At 48.8% G+C, this 20,207-nt stretch overlaps 1 protein-coding gene across 1 annotated transcript in view; it reads right to left on the bottom strand.

The window, feature by feature from the left end:
- Positions 1-3,390: 3,390 nt before the first annotated feature.
- trpc5a (transient receptor potential cation channel, subfamily C, member 5a) overlaps positions 3,391-20,207 on the bottom strand; it is a 37,718-nt gene continuing 20,901 nt past the window's right edge. Inside the window, exons 9-18 of the mRNA XM_037479850.2 lie at positions 15,453-15,590; positions 14,657-14,855; positions 14,334-14,473; positions 13,744-13,944; positions 13,117-13,238; positions 10,502-10,697; positions 9,713-9,922; positions 8,663-8,704; positions 7,804-7,893; positions 3,391-5,759 (exon numbers count right to left, since the gene is read on the bottom strand). Of these exons, the coding sequence (XP_037335747.2) occupies positions 4,806-5,759; positions 7,804-7,893; positions 8,663-8,704; positions 9,713-9,922; positions 10,502-10,697; positions 13,117-13,238; positions 13,744-13,944; positions 14,334-14,473; positions 14,657-14,855; positions 15,453-15,590 (2,292 nt within the window). The 3' untranslated portion in view covers positions 3,391-4,805. The remainder of the gene's footprint in view (positions 5,760-7,803; positions 7,894-8,662; positions 8,705-9,712; positions 9,923-10,501; positions 10,698-13,116; positions 13,239-13,743; positions 13,945-14,333; positions 14,474-14,656; positions 14,856-15,452; positions 15,591-20,207) is intronic.

The raw sequence follows: 20,207 nt of genomic DNA, 5'->3' as shown, positions 1-20,207 counted from the left end.
AAAGGAGCCGGACTGTGCACATGTGGAACTATACGTGCAGACATAATGAAGAGCACGAGTAGCGTGTGCACCTGGGAGCACATGCATCCTGTTACATGGTGTGTGTGTGTGTGTGTTATTTCCATAATAGTCCAGTTTTGCTGAGAGGTGCTTCAGTTTACTGCCAAAAGGACAGCCAGCTTCTCCTCTCACACACACACACACACACACACACACACACACACACACACACACACACACACACACACACACACACACACACACACGCACAGATCGCTGTGTGTCTCATAGCAGAACTTGACACTGAGTTGGTGGAGGGGAGCTTGATGTGGAGAGAGAGAGATGAAAGCTGGGTTTTATTCAGCAGTGCGGCCCACACATCGGGCGAGCGAGGGCTTTGTTAAAAATACAGAACTAATCTCTCTCTCCTTTTCAGCTCGAATAAAATAATGAAAGTTTCAGGTCGTACAGCGAGCAGCACAAAGAGGCGGCTTTTTATTCAAACCGCACAGATGAACAGATGAACAGCGAGCTGACGGCTGAAAGCCTGCCGGTGACCAGAGGTCAGAGGTCAGCGTGATTAGAGGCTCCGAGCTCGCGCTGAATCATTACGCTGCTTTAGTGCGCCAAACATTTTCTCACTTTTACACAAAACACGTTTAAGAGGACTTTGACCCCGACGCCCTTAGTTACGGTTGCTATGCCCGAGAAGCTGCAGTTTGTGTCCTCGGTGCAAATTCAAACGAAATCTGCAAAAAGACGAGTGAAATGAAACACTTTCAGGTGACGACGGCGTCATTTGTGAAGCAAGTTTTTCCCTCTCACACAAAAGTAAACAAGATAAAAGGCTACAGATCACAACCGTAACAACATGTAGATTAGAACAGGAATGAACACACTTTATTTAACGTCCTTTCATTAAAGAAAAAGCAGCAGGTGTTTAAAATCACCCAACCCAAAGGTATGTTGTGCTGTGATTGGCTGGTGTGCGCTCAAGGGGCGGGACTTAGCAGAGGTGCAAAGGAAAGAGTTACAATGTGAAGCAGCTGATTGGCTCCTTTTAAATGGCGCCTCTTTGACATGTGACACAACAGGAAGTGAAATAACCAGTCGGACCAGAGTGTTCTAAGGATGCCTTTAATAAAGAGTCAACAACGTGCGCTATAGCCGTCCGGTTCTAGAAAAATAACACAATCACACATTCATCCGTGTGGAAAAATCCAAAAAAAGAACAAGGAGAAACAAGGGCACATTTTTTAAAGCTCAAAATCCCTTTAGAAGGTGAGAGGGGAACCTGAATGATGCCATTTGTGTGTGTGTGTGTGTGTGTGTGTGTGTGTGTGTGTGTGTGTGTGTGTGTGATGAGCAGCCATTCTCTCCAAGGAACAGTGAGTCAGATTCAGAAAAGCATGATGCATGCTGGGATTTATTATCGATCGATCTCAACCAGCTGGTGTGGCTACTGGAATTCTTGGTGTGCGTTTCCATGGCGATGCAGAATTTGTATTTATTAACAACTGTTATTATTTGGGCTAAAATCAAACTGTAATATGTGCAACAATAAACAGCTCAACTTAACATAATTAATCATTTGTAAACATTGTTTTGTTAGCAGTAAAATAACCAAAGTAAAGAAAGAAGCAATTTTATTATTTACTTTATCAACAGATTTTCATATTTGTATCTCAGGACTTTGAAATAAAAATGAATTCACGTAGAGCGCTTCAGTTGAATGTTTGTGCCGTGTGTGTCTGCAGGTCTGTTGTAAAGGTTCTACGTCATGTGACGCAACAACCCCCCCCCCCCCCCCCCCCCCCCAGTGTGTGTGTGTGCATCTACCTGTGTGTGTGTGTGTGGTCCTATCTGTCCCTTCAGAAGACATCGTCTTCAATGATGCCCAATTAATTTCTTTATTGCATAGTTCCTCTTTCCACTGTGCGCGCACACACACACACACACACACACACACACACACACACACACACACACACACACACACACACACACACACACACACACACACACACACACACATCTAGTCTTAAGCCTTAGGGACACTTGAGGGCCTTGAATTATGGATTGTTGCTGGATCAATAATTGCTGATCATTTGATCAGAGTGATTGATTATCAGTCGCCCCGGTGTTGAACCATGTTACTGTGTGTGTGTGTCTGTGTGTGTGTGTCTGTGTGTGTGTGTTAGGCGGTGACCTCTCGGACCTCTTCCCGCGGTGGTTGTCACGGCAATTGAAGAGGTGCGATTGATTATCGACCCCTCCCCCCCAGCCTCGGCCCCGGTTACACAGGGGGTGACGTGCAGGCCGGTTGCCGTGGTAACTAAGAGAGATTACTCTGTGCCTCACAAAGGTTGAAGTGGACCTCGGATGGACCCAAAGGAACGGAGACGCGGCGTGAGATGTGGACACGAGTCTCGTTACCAGGTTTTAATGTTTTCAGTTAGAAGTTGGAACCTCGACATGAAGATGAAGAAATTACGATTTTATTGATTATGATTATAATTATTGAAGAGGGTAGCTCTACTCCTGCCATCTCCGGTCTCCAGGCCAGTAAAGATCATTTCATGTAACCAGGTGAAAACGTCTTCAAATGGATCCATTGGGTTTTTTTTCTTTTAGAGATTACTGTAAAAGTAAAATGAGATCAAAGCTAGTGAACCTCTCAAAAACCGCTTTGTGACAACTCGTGTCCCCGTACGTGACATCACGAGTACAGGACGTCTGGGGCGCTGGGATTGTTACCATGGTTACGGCGTGACATTTCTGGGATGTTGTGATTCATTGGGAGGGTCAAGGCTCTCTGCCACCGCCGCCACCTCAGCAGATGAGGTCATGGCGTCAGCCGCAAGTGTGTGTGTGTGTGTGTGTGTGTGTGTGTGTGTGAGTGTGTGTGTGTGTGAGCGGAGAGGTAACGAGATCAAACAATCAAGACGACACCAAACGAAAGATGGCTGATTTCATCCTTCATCCAGCCGGGAGCTACTCATCACACCAGCAGATAATTCATGTGTGTGTGTGTGTGTGTGTGTGTGTGTGTGTGTGTGCTGCAGGTAGGCATGTTTCATTTCTTTCTTTTTGATCAAACATGCACATCTCTAGTTCGCCCCTGACGGTCATATATTGACCAGAGTATAATTCCACAGCCTCATGCCAACCTTTGTCCTTTTCTTTTGAAGACGCCGCACCGAGCGACTTCAAGAAAATGAAGAAGAAAATGAGATTCATGATGAAATTCTGGTGAAATTTCCCTTTAAAATAGATTTCCCAGATAGAAAGGCAAACTCGTCTTTAGTCTCTGTCCCCTCCCTCCCACCCCCCCCATCTCACCTCCACCCATTCCCATGCCCGTCAGCCTGCCCCCCCCCCCCCCCCCCCCAATAAACATCGCCCTATACTTCTATTCACCAGGTTAAAGTACTTGTTAGGAAGAGCTGAACGAGAAGCCGGGATTCCGTAGGCAACTCAAATATAAGCAAAGACAGTCTTAAGAAACCCAAATAGTCCTCGTTACTATTAGAAGTCCCTTGTTATTATTAGCGTTATTATTATTACTAGTATAACTGTAATGAGGATAAAATAAAGTTCCTTGGCCCTTGTTGTTGCAGAGAGAGAGAGAGGGTTCAGGCTATCGCCTGCAGAGCGACGCCTTTCCAACCGGGCGACCAAAGTCAAAGATGAGCTTATTCCATCTGGCCCCCGGTCCCTTCTTTGGATGTGCTCCAGTTGGCTGAGAAAACTTCAGGGTCTTGGTTTTCCATTCGAGTTCCAGAGGATTTAATTCCATTTTTATTCCGTGTGGTTAAAAGGTGAGAATCAGAAGAAAAAAATCCTGCGTTGGAATATTCATAATAAAAGATAAATCCTTCTTGTAAAAGTTGCTTTGGCTACTTGTGATTCCGGGGTGATAATAATGCGCCTGAGATCCTTCCCCCCCCCCCCCAAAAAAATCTCCTCCATTGTTCTCTTGTGTCGTGGAAAAGAGGCAGACGTCGATAAAGACAGTTTGGCTGGAGTTTGTGATGAATTCGTGACTGCTGTCAATTTAAATTAAACCATTAATCTTTGTGTTATGAGAAAAAGCCATTTTTTATACGTGGGGGATGGGAAAGAATTAGGAAACAACAACAGTAATGTAACGTGAAGGATATATTCAGGTTAACGGAAAGGGAAGCTCGAGCTAATCCCGCACGAAAATGATTAACTTCTCCTTTTTTTATCTGCCAGCTATGATTGATTGACTCAAACACGGCTTCCCAAAAGTTAAACCATTTTTTATATCTTGTTGTAGCCGTCGACAACAATAAATGTGCCGCTGCAAAAAAGATGTTGTATGTTAACGGCTTATTCATTTAGTTAGTCTCTTTCCTATCTAGCTAACAGTTAGCCCACTCTGTAGCAGGTTAACTTGGTAGCTCCCTTTGCTATCTAGCTAACAGTTAGCCCACTCGGTAGCAGGTTAACTTGGTAGCTCCCTTTGCTATCTAGCTAACAGTTAGCCCACTCGGTAGCAGGTTAACTTGGTAGCTCCCTTTCCTATCTAGCAAGTTAGCGCACTCGGTATCAGTCAATCTAGCGAGATTAAACAATAATGTGACACCCGCCATATACCGACCCAGTTATGATGTCAAACTATTTTTATGAACATCTGCCATTTGAGGATCTTCACGGGAATCTGCTCCGCTCTACAAAGTGTTGCCCCCCCTTCTCTCTCTGCTTGTCTCTCTTCCCCTGAATGTGTCCAGCCATTTCTTTTTTGCAGACATACAAAGAAAAACTGTTGTCTGTCCCTCCTATAGCTGCGTGGTCACCGAGTCCTCTATGGCGTCGTCGCAGGGTCCCACCCACCCGCCGATCGTCACCGCGCCTCTTCCGTCCGCGCCCGCCCCTCCAACGCCCCCGCCCTGGAAAACGTCCTCGCTGGAGTCCAGGAGGCGCGAGCTGGACTCGGACATGTTGGAAGCACAGTGCAGGGATTGGCAGGGGCACGGCGGGGGGAGGGGCAGCGTGTGCAGGGAGTCCCGCCCGTTAGCTCTCCGCGGCGAGAACGAGGGGCGATCGACGTCCATCGAGCGGCCCACCTCGTTCAGGCGGGTCTCGCTCAGGGTCACGCCGTGGCCGTGGCTCCCCAGGGGGCGGAGCAGCCCGTCCGAGATGGTGTAGGAGGGCGGGGACCGGAGGGAAAGCGGCATGGGCGGGGCCCGGCGCTTGGAGCGCGAGAACAGGTAGGAGAGGCGCTTGAAAGAGTCCGTCTTCGACCCCGGAGTGGAGAGGCGCTGCAGTCGGCTCCTGGTGCGGGCGAAAGACGAGGAGAAGGAGGTGGAGAAGGAGGGGGACGGGAGGACGTGGGTGGAGGACGGAGGGACGACGGCCGTCCTCAGCCCGTTGCTCTTTGGTTTCGCCTCCTCTTCCTCCTCCTCTTCCCCCCACCTGACGCCCTCCTCCAGTTCCTCCTCAACGCCCTCCTCGCCTCCTTCCTCCTGGGGCATCCCTGACACGGAGCGCACCAGGGCAGAGACGCCGAGCTTCGGCGACGGCCTGTCCTCATCCTGCAGCGGGTTCATGAAGGTCACACCCTTCGACCTCGAGCCCCCGGCGCCGTCACCTGATTCGCTGTCGTCCTCTGAGGCCATGGCGTCGTCTCTCGCCGCGTCGCTGGATGAGGAGTAGTGTCGCCGTGGAGGACGCCGGTTGCCGAGGAGATCCAGGACCTCGTAGCGGAAACTGGAGATGTCCTGCTTCAGCTCCTGGAGAGAAACAGGGAGGGAACTTAATGTTTCTAAACAATTTTCGTCACTTTAAAATGGCGGAAGTTGACTTCCTTGTATATGTCTCTTGTAGAGACCTGTCAATCAGCATGTAGACCCGCCCTAAAGCACCGCCTGCTTCATGGTCTGTTTGACTCTAAATGGACCATCATTCACTAAATGAACATCATGCTGCTTTGAAGAAGACTTGAAACTAGAGACTGAGACCATAAACTCATGTTTACAATGTTTACTGAGGGAATAAATCAGGAGAGAAGTAGAGTCATTTCCTCATAGACGTCTATGGGAGCAGAGGAGTCGCCCCCTGCTGGTCACTACACAGAAGTAGAGTCATTTCCTCATAGACGTCTATGGGAGCAGAGGAGTCGCCCCCTGCTGGTCACTACACAGAAGTAGAGTCATTTCCTCATAGACGTCTATGGGAGCAGAGGAGTCGCCCCCTGCTGGTCACTACACAGAAGTAGAGTCATTTCCTCATAGACGTCTATGGGAGCAGAGGAGTCGCCCCCTGCTGGTCACTACACAGAAGTAGAGTCATTTCCTCATAGACGTCTATGGGAGCAGAGGAGTCGCCCCCTGCTGGTCACTACACAGAAGTAGAGTCATTTCCTCATAGACGTCTATGGGAGCAGAGGAGTCGCCCCCTGCTGGTCACTACACAGAAGTAGAGTCATTTCCTCATAGACGTCTATGGGAGCAGAGGAGTCGCCCCCTGCTGGTCACTACACAGAAGTAGAGTCATTTCCTCATAGACGTCTATGGGAGCAGAGGAGTCGCCCCCTGCTGGTCACTACACAGAAGTAGAGTCATTTCCTCATAGACGTCTATGGGAGCAGAGGAGTCGCCCCCTGCTGGTCACTACACAGAAGTAGAGTCATTTCTTCATAGACGTCTATGGGAGCAGAGGAGTCGCCCCCTGCTGGTCACTACACAGAAGTAGAGTCATTTCCTCATAGACGTCTATGGGAGCAGAGGAGTCGCCCCCTGCTGGTCACTACACAGAAGTAGAGTCATTTCCTCATAGACGTCTATGGGAGCAGAGGAGTCGCCCCCTGCTGGTCACTACACAGAAGTAGAGTCATTTCCTCATAGACGTCTATGGGAGCAGAGGAGTCGCCCCCTGCTGGTCACTACACAGAAGTAGAGTCATTTCCTCATAGACGTCTATGGGAGCAGAGGAGTCGCCCCCTGCTGGTCACTACACAGAAGTAGAGTCATTTCCTCATAGACGTCTATGGGAGCAGAGGGACCTGCTGATCACTACACACTCTTCAGAATTTTAAATTACTTTCCGTTTTAAAACATCAAGGACAAGAAGGGCTGCAAAGTTCATAGCAGACCTTGAAATAGAATAAATATGAGCAGAAGAGGGTGAGGAGGGGAAGTGGAAAAGAGGAGATTGGTGACTGAGTGAGAGGGAAGGTGAAGAGGAGGGTAAGGACTCGCTGGTGAGGAGAGGGGAGATGGAGGTCAAGCAGAAGAGAGAGCTGGGGAGTGGAGGGAGGAGAGAGGGAGGAAGGAACTGTCTCTTTAACTAAATCACTTAATTCCTTGAATACTTCAATAATAAATTCCGCCTGTAGCTTGAGCATCTACATAAAAGCTGACGTGGACCTCCACTCTGTTTACCTCCACCAGAGTGTGCGTCTCGTCCCGAGCAGCCCGACAACTCTCTGCACTTCTACTCCTTCGTCCCCGAGATGCAATCACAGCTTAATCATTTCCAACTGGCCGCGTGGGAACCACATGGTGCCCACGCGGCCAGTTCCCCAGAGGACCAGAAGCCTGTGATGTACCTCAGCAGAACACACATTTAACACACACACACGGGGGGGAGTGATTCAGCTTGAAGTGCACCTGATGTTGTTTTTTGGGTCGGAAAAAAAGGCCCCGGAGGAAAACTTTTCCACTTGAAAGCCCGGACCGGAGCTGGGAATCAGACGGGATCCGACCCCTCAGCTGAAAGCGCCGCCGCGTAATTTATCGGCTCAGAAGGTTCGAATCCCTCCTCCGAAGCACCCACCTTGAAGTTCTCCTCCGTCAGTCCCTCGTCCGTCTTGGCGCTGCGTATCATGGCCGCCACGTACCTCTTCACCAGGCTCCGGATCACTTCCTGTTGGAGACAGTCGCCACGGTTACGGAAAAGGTTAATTATTGGACCATGTTGAGGACGTTTTGAGTTATTTTTCTCGCTGTTATTTTGTCAGGATTAAAAGAGGAAAGGATGAGGAGGAAAATACAGTTTTTATTTAAAGTGTATCTTAACCTAAATAATAAATATCTGACGGACCAAACTGATGAATTCAAATGTCATATTTTTCTTTTCATTAAGTAGTCAGCCAATGAGGCGAATGACCCGCCTTTTAAAGACCGAGCATTTGGTGATCAGTCGGCAGTAAATCAAGAGGCGCACACACACACACACACACACACACACACACACACACACACACACACACACACACACACACACACACTGCATCCTCCCACGGTCAACACCTGCCAAGGGGACGGTCTGGCATCCTGTCGCTCTTCGCTTTGGCCAAAAACACACCACACACTCAGAGAGAGTGAAGGGCAGATTCCCACAACATCCTTTTCAAAAAATAAAAGATGGACGCCGATCAGAGCGAGAATAAGCGGCGCCGGACACAAAGTTCTGGCCTGCCGGCGTCCGCTGGCTGCCAGCGCCAAGGCGTCGAAACTAATCTAGCGAATCCTCAACAGAGAAATGCGACAGCAGAGTGAAAATGTGGACTAATGTCTCCCTTTCGGACTGCGTGGCCTGTGTTAATACCTTGAATTACTCAGAGTACACGAGGTGAGACACCACACCGGTGCAGCAAAGGTTCTTCACGAGAAGGTACCACTCACGCACTGACCTGGTAATGCTGGTTCTGGATCAGACTGTCGGCGTGGCGTTCCTGCAAAACAGAAGGAGGAGGTCAAACAAGCTCGTCACATTCACCACGTTTCTTCTCCCCTTCAGACGAACGGCACCAAAGAAGAAGAAAACAGGAGCAACAGGAAACAACGACATGTTGAGTCTTGTTTATCCGTCGCTCCCTTAACAACTTTTAAAAATAACATTGACGTTTAAATTAAACTTAGTTAGTTTAGTTTAGTTTTTTTAGGCATCGTCACAGAAACCAAAGAACCCCCCCCCCCCCCCACATCTGCTCAGGTGACCCCTGTGACCATCAGAGGTGTTAGCATCGCTAGCAGCGTTAGCCGGCGCCATGTTGAGAGCCGCTTTGAGTCAATCTAAACGCTGCCAATCTGAGATATCGCAGCATTTTAGAATTTGCCCTCTTCCTCCTCGGCTGTTATCTCCTTCCGCACACGCACACACACACACACACACACACACACACACACACACACACACACACACGCACACACACACAGTCTCCCTCCCTTGATCACATCTCTGCAGCGCCGTGTGGCTCCGTGAACCTATGTGGGCCGGTCTGCTTATATAACTCAGCTGATTTCAGCTGAGGTGAACATGCCAGCTGCACCGTGTGTGTGTGTGTGTGTGTGTGTGTGTGTGTGTGTGTGTGTGTGTGTGTTACTGCTTCCTGCTCACAGCGCGTCGCTCCAGATGACTGGAGCGTTAAATGTGTTTATTAGGACGTGTTTATCTGCCGATGTTCCTTCTGTGCTCAGACAGCTGATGTCGGGTCATGAGATATCGCGTTGTGCTCTTTGCTTTATTTGTGCTTATTTTAGTTCTAGTCGTGGGAAAAGTAAAAGTACATTAAGAAAGTCCTGCATTCAAAATGAAAAGTACAGAGTATTGTTACGGTCAGTGTTCTAATATCATATAAATGCATCACTATCCTGGTTGTATTAATATACCAGTTCTACTTAAGTTTAGCAGCTTTTAAAAAGATGAGAAACTGCAGGATTTAAGCGATGCCTTCACTGACCGTGAACTCCCGCAGGTTTTCGCACTTGTGCGATTCCTCCCCGGGCGCCGGGCCCCCCCTGCACAGCTTGTTGTGCAGCCACAGCAGCAGGTAGAGGACGGACTTGGGGCTCGGGATGATGTTGAACGGAGGCGGCAGCGTGCCGCCCTCGTCGAAGTAGCTCATCCACAGCTTGGTGCGGGCGAACTTCCACTCGATGTCGGCGTGGTCCTGCAGGCGGAGGGGGGGCGAGGGGGGGGGCAGACAGCTGTGATGTGTTTACGTGAAGCACATTAAAGGAAACGTGATGCTTTAAACCAAAGGCAAGCTGCCGGGGTTTGAAAAGGCAGTTTTTCATTTAAATAATCTGGAAAAAGACAACGTTTATCTCATTTTGACCTTCATCTTTCAAACGGTGCGAAAGGTACGTGCCATTCCAGTGTGTGTGTGTGTGTGTGAGTGTGTGTGTGCGAGTGTGTGTGTGCGTGTGTGTGTGCGAGTGTGTGTGCGAGTGTGTGTGTGTGTGTGTGTGTGCGAGTGTGTGTGTGTGTGTGCGAGTGTGTGCGTGTGCGTGTGTGTGCGTGTGTGTGTGTGTGTCTCTGTGTGTGTGAGTGTATGTGTGCGTGTGTGTGTGTGTGTGTGTCTGTCTCTGTGTGTGTGTGTGTGTGTGTGTGTGAGTGTGCGTGTGTGTGTCTCTGTGTGTGTGTGCGTGTGTGTGTCTCTGTGTGTGTGTGTGTGTGTGTGTGTGTGTGTGCGTGTGAGTGTGCGTGTGCGTGTGTGTGCGTGTGTGTGTGTGTGCGTGTGACTCACGGCGATCAGCTGGTACGAGTTGTTCATCATGGCGATCAGCATGTTGAGCAGCACCACCAGTGAGATCACGTTGTACGTGCCGAACATGGTGGCCCCCACGAACTCGGTGAACTCGTGGCGGGCCTTCACGTTGGTGACGTAGAGGTTGAGCAGCCCGAATATGGACCAGAAGAGAGACTGCAGGGTCTCGAACAACCTGAGGACCCAGAGCCAGAGAGGAGACACGTTCATGAACCGATGGCTTTGAGGACGAAGACTAAAGGAGTCTGGAGGTTCTGTGGATTGAGAATCCAAATGCTATGTTTTGTAAATGTAATAACGCGCCATGTTGTTAATCTGTTGATGTCGTAAACTAATTGTGACGCTTCCTAGACTCTGTAGGATGCGTCCTACCAAGGACTGATGAGGAGAGGAAGCGTCCTACCAAGGACTGATGAGGAGAGGAAGCGTCCTACCAAGGACTGATGAGGAGAGGAAGCGTCCTACCAAGGACGCATCCGTGACTCCTTGAGAAGGAGAGTTCCTCGGACCGAATGAGACGTGATCCACTTAGAAGATATCAAATCAGACTGCATTTGTGATTTTTGAGAGAGCTCCCTCCTCCCCCTCTTCATTTACCTCCTTCCACTTTGACCTCCCCCCCCACCCTGTCCTCCCTCCTCTCCCTCGTATTGTTTGACGCTCACAGCGCCGTCTTATTGAAATTCTGATGAAACCACAATTGACAAAATCCTGACACTTTGTCTCTCAAGAAAGAGACAATCAAGCAGTTCACTGATCATTCCTTTGTGCTCCTCCCCTCCTCGTCTTCATGGTTCATCCTCATCCTCCTCCTCTTCCTCATGGTTCATCCTCTCCCTTCTCCTCCTCCTCCTCGTCTTCATGGTTCATCCTCCTCCTCCTCCTCGTCTTCATGGTTCATCCTCATCCTCGTCTTCTACTTCCTTTTCTTCCTCCTTCCTACTATCTTTGTTTCCTCTCCTCTAAAGTGACCTTGTCTTGATTCCTCCTTGACTCCTTGTCTCCTCTGTCTTTTGAGAACCACTTCATCGACCAATCACAGGGCAGCTCGTCACACTGCGGCTCTGGACTCTGATGATGAGTCAGCATGTGGAAACAATGGAGGACGATAAATCAAGTGTGTCTTTGTCCACTGCGGCTGGTTGTGTTTACATCATAGATCATTATGGGATGCATTGACGTCTGAGCGGACTTATGAATGAAGAAAGTTTAGGAAGTCTCAATGTTATCAGAGGACTTTTTGAAATCCTTTCCTCTCTTTGTTGTCATGCGTTTCCTTTCCTTGGCTCGTTTGTTCCTTTTCCCTCCCTGTGCTCGACCTCTTGCATCCTTTCCTTAACTTATTTTTTTCCTCCACCACTCACAGCTCAGTGATTCATCCCTCCTCTCCTTGTGCCCTATTCCTTATTCCTCTCTCATCTCCTTTCCTTTGTCATCTCCTCTCCTTGTTTTCTCATCTCTTCTCCTTTGATCAACTCCTCATTTTCTTCCCTCACAACAATCAATTTACTCCTTTCTTCCTTTCCTCCCATCGCTTCCTCTCTCCTCGCCCTTCCTTCCCTCGTTTCAATTCCTCTGTCCTCTGCTCGTCTCCCCATCAAATATCCACACATCCGCTTTCCTCTTCTTACCTCCTTTCCTTGTTTGATTCTCTCCACTGTTCTCGCTTCCTTTCCTTCATCCGCCACCTTGTACCTTTTCTCTTTGTTTCTTTGCTTCTGTCGTTTTGGTCTATTTTGTGTTGTGTGTCTTTGTAGTTGTGTTGGTCCTTTTGTCCTTTCAGGTTATATTTCTCTCTTTTGTCATGTTGTGTCTCTTTGTATCTCTTTTGTCATGTTGTGTCTCTTTATGGTGCCTGCATGCCTCTGTGTGACCATTAGCATCCCTCCCTAGTTGATACCTGTTTCTTTTTGAATGCCACGTGCGAGTGAAGGCCTGTTAGACAGTATGTAGACAGAGGTGTGTGTGTGTGTGTGTGCGCGAGGTGTAACACCTTAGTGGTGATGTGTGTGTGTGTGTGTGTGACCAGGAAGCCGTCTGAGCGGCGATGAGTGTGCGTGGAGTGCAAAGAGGAAGTCGTACACTCCTGGGTGCTGACGCGGGCCGCTTCGTCTCGGGCGTTACCGTGGCGATGCACCTATTGATCTCTACTTTGTTGACGCATTCATCCAGAGAACAACACACCTTGTACCTTTTAATAAAGGTATAAAACACTCGGTTAAAAGTTTAAAGTGTGAGCTGCTCTGTAGTGGAATCAATGAGGCTATTAGCCAAAGCAAACCACACGCCTCATTAATATTCAGCCCTCCTGCATCAGCAAAGACACACTATGTGTGTGTGTGTGTGTGTGTGTGTGTGTGTGTGTGTGTGCGCTGCGAGGCCTCCATATGAGCTAGGTCTTAGCTAGATGTTAGCATGCTCATAATGAAAACCATGCTAACATCTAGCGTGTGTAATGTTTAGTATGTTAGTATCGTATTTGGTCCAAATACTGCAAAAATGTAAATGTTGATCCGATGACATCACCCTGAAACACGAATGTTAGCAACACATTTCATGGGAGAACTTCCCGGACGCACAGGAGCAGGACTCACGTGGAGAAGGCGTTGTTCTGCCTCTCGCAGCGGATGCCCTTGCAGTTGTTGGGTTCCTCTGAGGCTTTGGTCTCGTAGTAGAAGTACAGCTGGTTCAGACCGTTGGCGAACGCCAGCAGGACCTGAACAGGAGACACGCTTGAGGGTCAGATCTCCATCTGAGGAACCTTCACTTCAGCACATTCCATCCCTGCGATCGACCCTCCGTCCTTCAAACACAGGCCCGCCGGGGTTCTGTGGGACCACGCCGAGGGGCGGCGTTCTCAAAGGGGCTGTGTTGTGTTTGGGAGTTCCCCTGAGAAGGACTTAAGGAGCTCTGGGGGACATGAACGAGGCGTCCTTCTCCCACCCATGAAGGACGCTCTCATCCCCAAGAATGCAGCATGTCCAGGTTTTACAAAAAATGCAACGTTTTAACTTAGCGTTAAACTGTAGCCGCTGAGTAGCGTCGCTAAGTAGCGTCGCTAAGTAGCGCCGCTAAGTAGCGCCGCTGGCTACATGTTTCAGGAGTTCGACTTAAGCTAAAGTCAAATACTACCGAATTTAACAACGCAATGTTGAAAGCGTGAAGAAGAGATGAATTAAATATTATTATTATTATTATTTGATTGTACGGGACGCCCTCACCAGGCAGTAGATGAAGAGGAACTTGAGGATGTCCAGCAGCATCCGGCCCAGGGAGATCTGCAGGGGCCCGAGGTGGGAGTTGGCGGTGAAGAGCGAGATGAGTCTGAGCGAGCTGAAGATGTTGGCGATGGCGAAGAGGGCCTCTGCGATCAGCGTGGGGTGCCACATCTCCCACTCCTCCCGGGGGCGAGAGGAGTTGTACTGGAGGGAGAGAGAGGAGGAGGAGGAGGAGGAGGAGGAGGAGGAGGACTTTTCATTATAAAGGATTGGTCATTTTGGTCATTGGTCATTTTGTTGTTCTGTAAGTTTATTTTGAAAAGCCTTTGAACACTGAGGCTTATTTTGAAATTACATTCCACATGTGACGTGTGTGTGTGTGTGTCTCTCTCTGTGTGTGTGTGTGTGTGTGTGTGTGTGTGTGTCTCTCTCTGTGTGTGTGTGTGTGTGTGCGTGCTGGACCCGAGTAGGAGGGCCAACCTCCATCACCAGTGACTCACAGCTGCTGCAGATGGCGGCCCGTCTGGTGTATGTATATATCTATTTATTTATATGCTTATATGTATGAACGTATAGATGTTGTTGGTCTCCACCTTGACGAAGGCCACTATCTTCAGCGATATGGTGGCCAGGTAGAGCGAGTTCATGGCGAAGTCCATCAGGTTCCACCAGTCGTGGATGTACTCTGTGAAGCCCCCGTCCCACATCTCCTTGATCTCTGCCCAGATGAACCCTGCGAACACACACGCACACGCACGCACACACACACACACACACACACACGCACACACACACACACACACACACACACAGATCGGTCAAATAAAAACATCAGAAGTTTCTTTTTTTCTTTTCTTTTTAAATGAGATTCTTCTCGCTGCCCAGAAGAGAAACCAAAGAGATGTTCCACACGTACCGAGCACCCACGGCAGGATCATCCACTCCACCAGCGTGGGGGGGGGCCCCTGCATGTGCAGGTTGGTGCGGGCGATGTGCTGCGAGGCCAGCAGCAGCAGGAAGAGGAAGGTCAGGTAGGACGCCGTGTGGCAGATGAACTTGATGAAGGGCTTCTTGATGAAGCGGCCCAGGGCGCTCTTAGGAGCCAGCAGGTAGATCTGGGGGGGGGGGGGGGGGGCAGGTTGAGTGGACTGATGTGAAAATACCTCCTCCCTCCCTCCTCCTTCCCTCCTCCTACTCCTTCCTCCCTCTTGCCTCCTTCCTCACACGACAACACCAGCGTTGGTTTGTAGGTCAAGTGTTGTTGTCACGCTGATGTCGCCTAGCAACAGCTTCTCCAGCCAATAAACAATGAGTTTGCTTTGATTGCTGTCCGGCCACATATTTACTGAGAGGACAGAAACTTGTCTCCTTCCTCCTTTCCTAAGTCATTCTCTTCATCTCCACTTCTACCCTTCACTCTACAAGCATCCTCATTGTTATTTATCTTCTTTATCTTTTCTCTGACCTTCCGTCCTGTAAGGTATTTTTCTTCCTCTCCCCTTCCCTCATTCCTTCCACCTCAACTCCTTTCCTTGCTCCATCCTTCCCTCACTTCCGCAATCTCTTCCTCACACACCCCCTCCTCTCCTTGTTTCTGCTCCTCGTTACCTTTGAATATTTTCTTTACCTCTACTTAGTTTCTCCCTCCTCCTCCTCCTCCCCCTCCTCCCTCCTCCTCCTCCCCCCCTCTCCTCCTCCTCCCCCCTCCTCACCAGTGAGAAGAAGGGAAACAGGAGTCCGATGATGAAGCAGGTGACCAGTTTGACGGCCCAGTGTCTCCTCCTCCAGCCCGGGAAGCCGTCGTACCACAGCGTGGCGAGGAGCTGCTGGCAGTTAGGCTGAGCCACGAACTGTGGGGGGGACATAGGGAGGGGGGGGCATAGGGAGGGAGGGGGGGACATAGGGAGGGGGGGGCATAGGGAGGGAGGGTTGGTTAAAGACATGTGACCTTGGGACTCTAGAAAGCGATGAGCTTGGGTTCACTTTCAGTGTCACTCAGAAGTTTCAGGGGACAAATCCTCTCTTTTGAATAAAACCAGAAGGTCCTCCCCTTTTGTCCCCTTTTGTCCCCCCAGAGTCCGACCCCCCCCCCTCCCCTTTTATGTCCCTCATCACGTCCGGCCCTGGACTCCAGAGGAGTCAATATAAAAAATAGCCTTATACACAAATAGATAAAGATGCAGCTTCCTCTTCATTTATTTGCTGGTCCACCTTCACACGAGGACACGGAGACATTTGGACGAGCGCTGGAGGAGACGAGCTGCCAGAAGCGTCGGGCTCAGCACCTGAAGCTGTCAATCTCCTCTGGAACAGGAACATTTTAACACTTGTTCCTTACATGAGTGGGCCGCTTCATAAATAAATAACTGATGGAGGCTGATTGTCACGTGGACAGAAGATGGCAGACAGCTCCGCTCTCTGCTTTCCTCCTCCTCCTCCTCCTCATCGGAACTTCACAGCATGATGAAGATGCTCGTTCCTGCTCCTCACATACCAGCTCTTCTAAATAACCTGCAGAGAGTCACTTGGCCGTGATGGAAGAGATGTTTCCATGCGGGGACCAGACAGCGGCCACTTGAGCCTTCCTCCGGTCGCCATGACAACCTGGACAACACACCAGTCTCCTCCTGGAGGTCTGTCACCGCGTTACGTCCACTGAGGGGACAGGGGAGGACTACAGGGGGACACTCACTGTGCAGATAGACACACAATGCAGAACACGTGTGTGAGATGAGTGTAAACACGGCCTGCACGCACACACGCACACACACACACACGCACACACACGCACGCGCACGCGCACGCACACACACACACACACACACACACACACACACAGAACCAGTGGTTCAGCCTCTTATCAGGATGAGAGGATTTTAATTATGCAGATGACGTGATTGAAGCGGGGGGAGAGGAGGGAGACAAAGTGGGAGAAGTCAAACCAAGGTGGCCTCCTTCTTCTCCTCCTTCTTCTCCTCCTGTCCGTTCAATCTTTAATAGTCCTCTTTTTCTTCACAATGTGTCTTTTGGTTCTACTATTAAAATCCTCCTCAGGGCTCCTTCTCCTTCTTCATCTCCTCATTTCCTTCAGACCTTAGTGGTCTCTTCTCCTCCCATCTTCACCTCCCCTCTTCTTTCATCCTCACCAGCCCTTTCCTCTCCTCCTTCCTCTCCCTCCATCCCTCCCTCAGCTCCAGTTTGCTTTTCCTGTTGCTATGGCAGCAATATGCTAATGAGTCGGCTCCTTCCTGTCCTCCCGTTGTGGCTCCTCGTCGGAGTTCAGTCCGGACGGAGGCAACGCACGGCGCCGACGTGGCGGCTCCTCGGCCTCCAGAAGGAAGCTGTGGACCGGAGGGAGCGAGTCTCCCTCCGTGAAGGTGAGCGTCTGATGAGACGAACGAGTGAATCACGGATCCACGTAATCAGACTTTCAGTTTGTCTCCACGGTGACAAGATCAGAGGTCAGAGGTCATTCAGGAGGTCAGGTTTTTAACGCCAAAGCGCTTCATTTGGGTGAATAGTTTACCAATTTCATGAAAAGAGTACAGACAGTCAACTTTATAAGAGCTGACGGGAGCCTGAGAAGTGTTTTTTAATAAATCACCAAGCTCATCTCTGTTGGCACAGACATGGAAATCACTGAGTGGGATTAAAAAGAACTGAGTTCAGATGACTCGTGTTGCAGTGAAATGTTTTTATGTTAGCTGGGCTCGAAAATGACGACATAACAATTTGAAATTTATTTGCTATCGATGACCAAATGCAGCATATTTCGCCTCATGTAGCATCTTTAGCCTCATGTAGCATCCTTACCCTCATGCAGTATCTTTAGCCTCATGTAACATCTTTAGCCTCATGTAGCATCTTTAGCCTCATGCAGTATCTTTACCCTCATGTAACATCTTTAGCCTCATGTAACATCTTTAGCCTCATGTAACATCTTTAGCCTCATGTAGCATCTTTAGCTTCATGCAGCATCTTTAGCCTCATGTAACATATTTAGCCTCATGCAGCATCTTTAGCCTCATGCAGCATCTTTAGCCTCATGTAGCATATTTAGCCTCATGCAGCATCTTTAGCCTCATGCAGCATCTTTAGCCTTATGTAGAATCTTTAGCCTCATGCAGCATCTTTAGCCTCATGCAGCATCTTTAGCCTCATGCAGCATCTTTAGCCTCCTGCAGCATCTTCAGCCCAATGCAGCATCTTTAGCCTCATGTAGCATCTTTAGCCTCATGCAGTATCTTTAGCCTCGTGTAGCATCTTTAGCCTCATGCAGTATCTTTAGCCTCATGTAACATCTTTAGCCTCATGTAACATCTTTAGCCTCATGTAGCATCTTTAGCTTCATGCAGCATCTTTAGCCTCATGTAACATATTTAGCCTCATGCAGCATCTTTAGCCTCATGCAGCATCTTTAGCCTCATGTAGCATCTTTAGCCTCATGCAGCATCTTTAGCCTCATGCAGCATCTTTAGCCTTATGTAGAATCTTTAGCCTCATGCAGCATCTTTAGCCTCATGCAGCATCTTTAGCCTCATGCAGCATCTTTAGCCTCATACAGCATCTTTAGCCTCATGCAGCATCTTTAGCCTCATACAGCATCTTTAGCCTCATGCAGCATCTTTAGCCTCATACAGCATCTTTAGCCTCATGCAGCATATTTAGCCTCATGCAGCATCTTTAGCCGCATGCAGCATCTTTAGCCGCATGCAGCATCTTTAGCCTCATGAGGCATATGTGGCCCCCGTGGAGCATCTTTGATTTGACCCCTGCAGGGGGTTGTAAATGTCATGGTTCCCAGAGCTGTACCAAGTCCTGAGAGCATCATTAAACAAGCTTCCTTCCACTTAACTTCATTTCTGGGCCGTCCGCCCGGCCACTAAGCTCAGAAATATGCTAACGGCTTGATTCTGTGCACACTGATGTGATCTAAACAAAGCGACGCGCTAGTTGTTCTTCTCTTAATCCTCAGGCTCATTCTCATGAATTCTTTCGTCCTCCCACTTCATTCCTGAAACAACCTAACTTAAATAGTTAGCAGTAACAAGCTGTGTGTGTGTCTGTCTGTGTGTGTGTGTGTGTCTGTGAAGCCCCTCTTAATTGAGGACATGTGTTGATGATTTAATTAAAGCAATAATTCATTTAAGTGCTGTGAATAAAACATGATGATGGTCAATATATCATTCAGTTACTGCTGCGTTTTATTGAACACACACACGCACACAGACACACACACGGACACGCACATTTGTTGTCAGCACACAAACACGCATCCATTTATTATTGAGTTTACTGTTAATGTATAATTCAGCAAGTCTGTAGGTATCACAGACCCGAGGACAAAAAAAGATATTTCAATTATTCAGACACACACACACACACACACACACACACACACACACACACACACACACACACACACACACACACACACACACACACACACACACATTAATGTTTCAGGGCTTTTGTTGTGTGTTAAATGGTGAAAACGAGTGGAGGACCTTTGCTAAATGTCCACTTTAATCCGCACATCGACTCGGGAGGATCGATGTAATATATTTATACAATAGTTAATAAAGTAATAATAATAATTAATAATGATAAATGTCCTTCTTTAATGTTTAGAGTAGTGAGGGTTCAGGCTGAATTATCTATAGAGTTAAGTAGCGCTCAGGTGGATTTTCATTTAATGCTCCAGACATTTAGAAAAGACAATGTGGTTACCATGGTTACCTTAAAGAACAATGAACCAGTGTGTGAAACACCAGTAAGCATCAAGTCATGTAAACAAGGCAGTGATAGAGGAGAAAACACCGCTCAAGTAACCCAACATCCAATTGTGTTACTTCATCATTCTATTGTATAAAAAGCACCAAAACCTTTAAGCAACACAACGTCTACGATGTCGTTTAAACGTTTAAACGTTTAATCCAATGAGAAGCGTCCCCTTGTTTATCCTCTGTCTCTCGCTCGCTCTGCTTATGGTCACCTGGTTACCTGGTGACCTACAAGAGTAAAGCCCAGCGAGGGAAAACTGATCCAACAAGCAGTGATGCAGCCCCCCCCCCCCCCCCCACCCCCCCTCTGTTTGTGACTCACTCGTTCTTCTGCTGACTGTTTCTGTTCCGGTTCCCTCTGTTCCACCTCTGCACCTCTCCTCCACCTATCTCCCCTCCATCAGGAAGGGAGGAGACCTTTGGGGTCATATTTACGCCTCCTTCATCTTTGAAATGCATTTAACCCTCGAGTCCTTGTGGCGACCTGAGGAACGATCTCCAGTCCTTTCGGTCCTGCAGAGACCAGCGGACTCTTGTAACTTGTCCGAGTTGCGTAATTGGTCTTGAATTTAATCAGAGAGAGCCATGACCGGGTGACACATCAAATTAATTACATTATCCGTGTGAAAAATGTCCGGGTGGAAAGGATTTAGCGGATGGAGGCTGCGGGGCCCCCGGCACCGA

This window comes from Pungitius pungitius, chromosome 1, assembly GCF_949316345.1.
Source record: "Pungitius pungitius chromosome 1, fPunPun2.1, whole genome shotgun sequence".
In the NCBI taxonomy this organism is placed as follows: Eukaryota; Metazoa; Chordata; class Actinopteri; order Perciformes; family Gasterosteidae; genus Pungitius; species Pungitius pungitius.
This window is presented reverse-complemented; position numbering and strand designations above follow the sequence as displayed.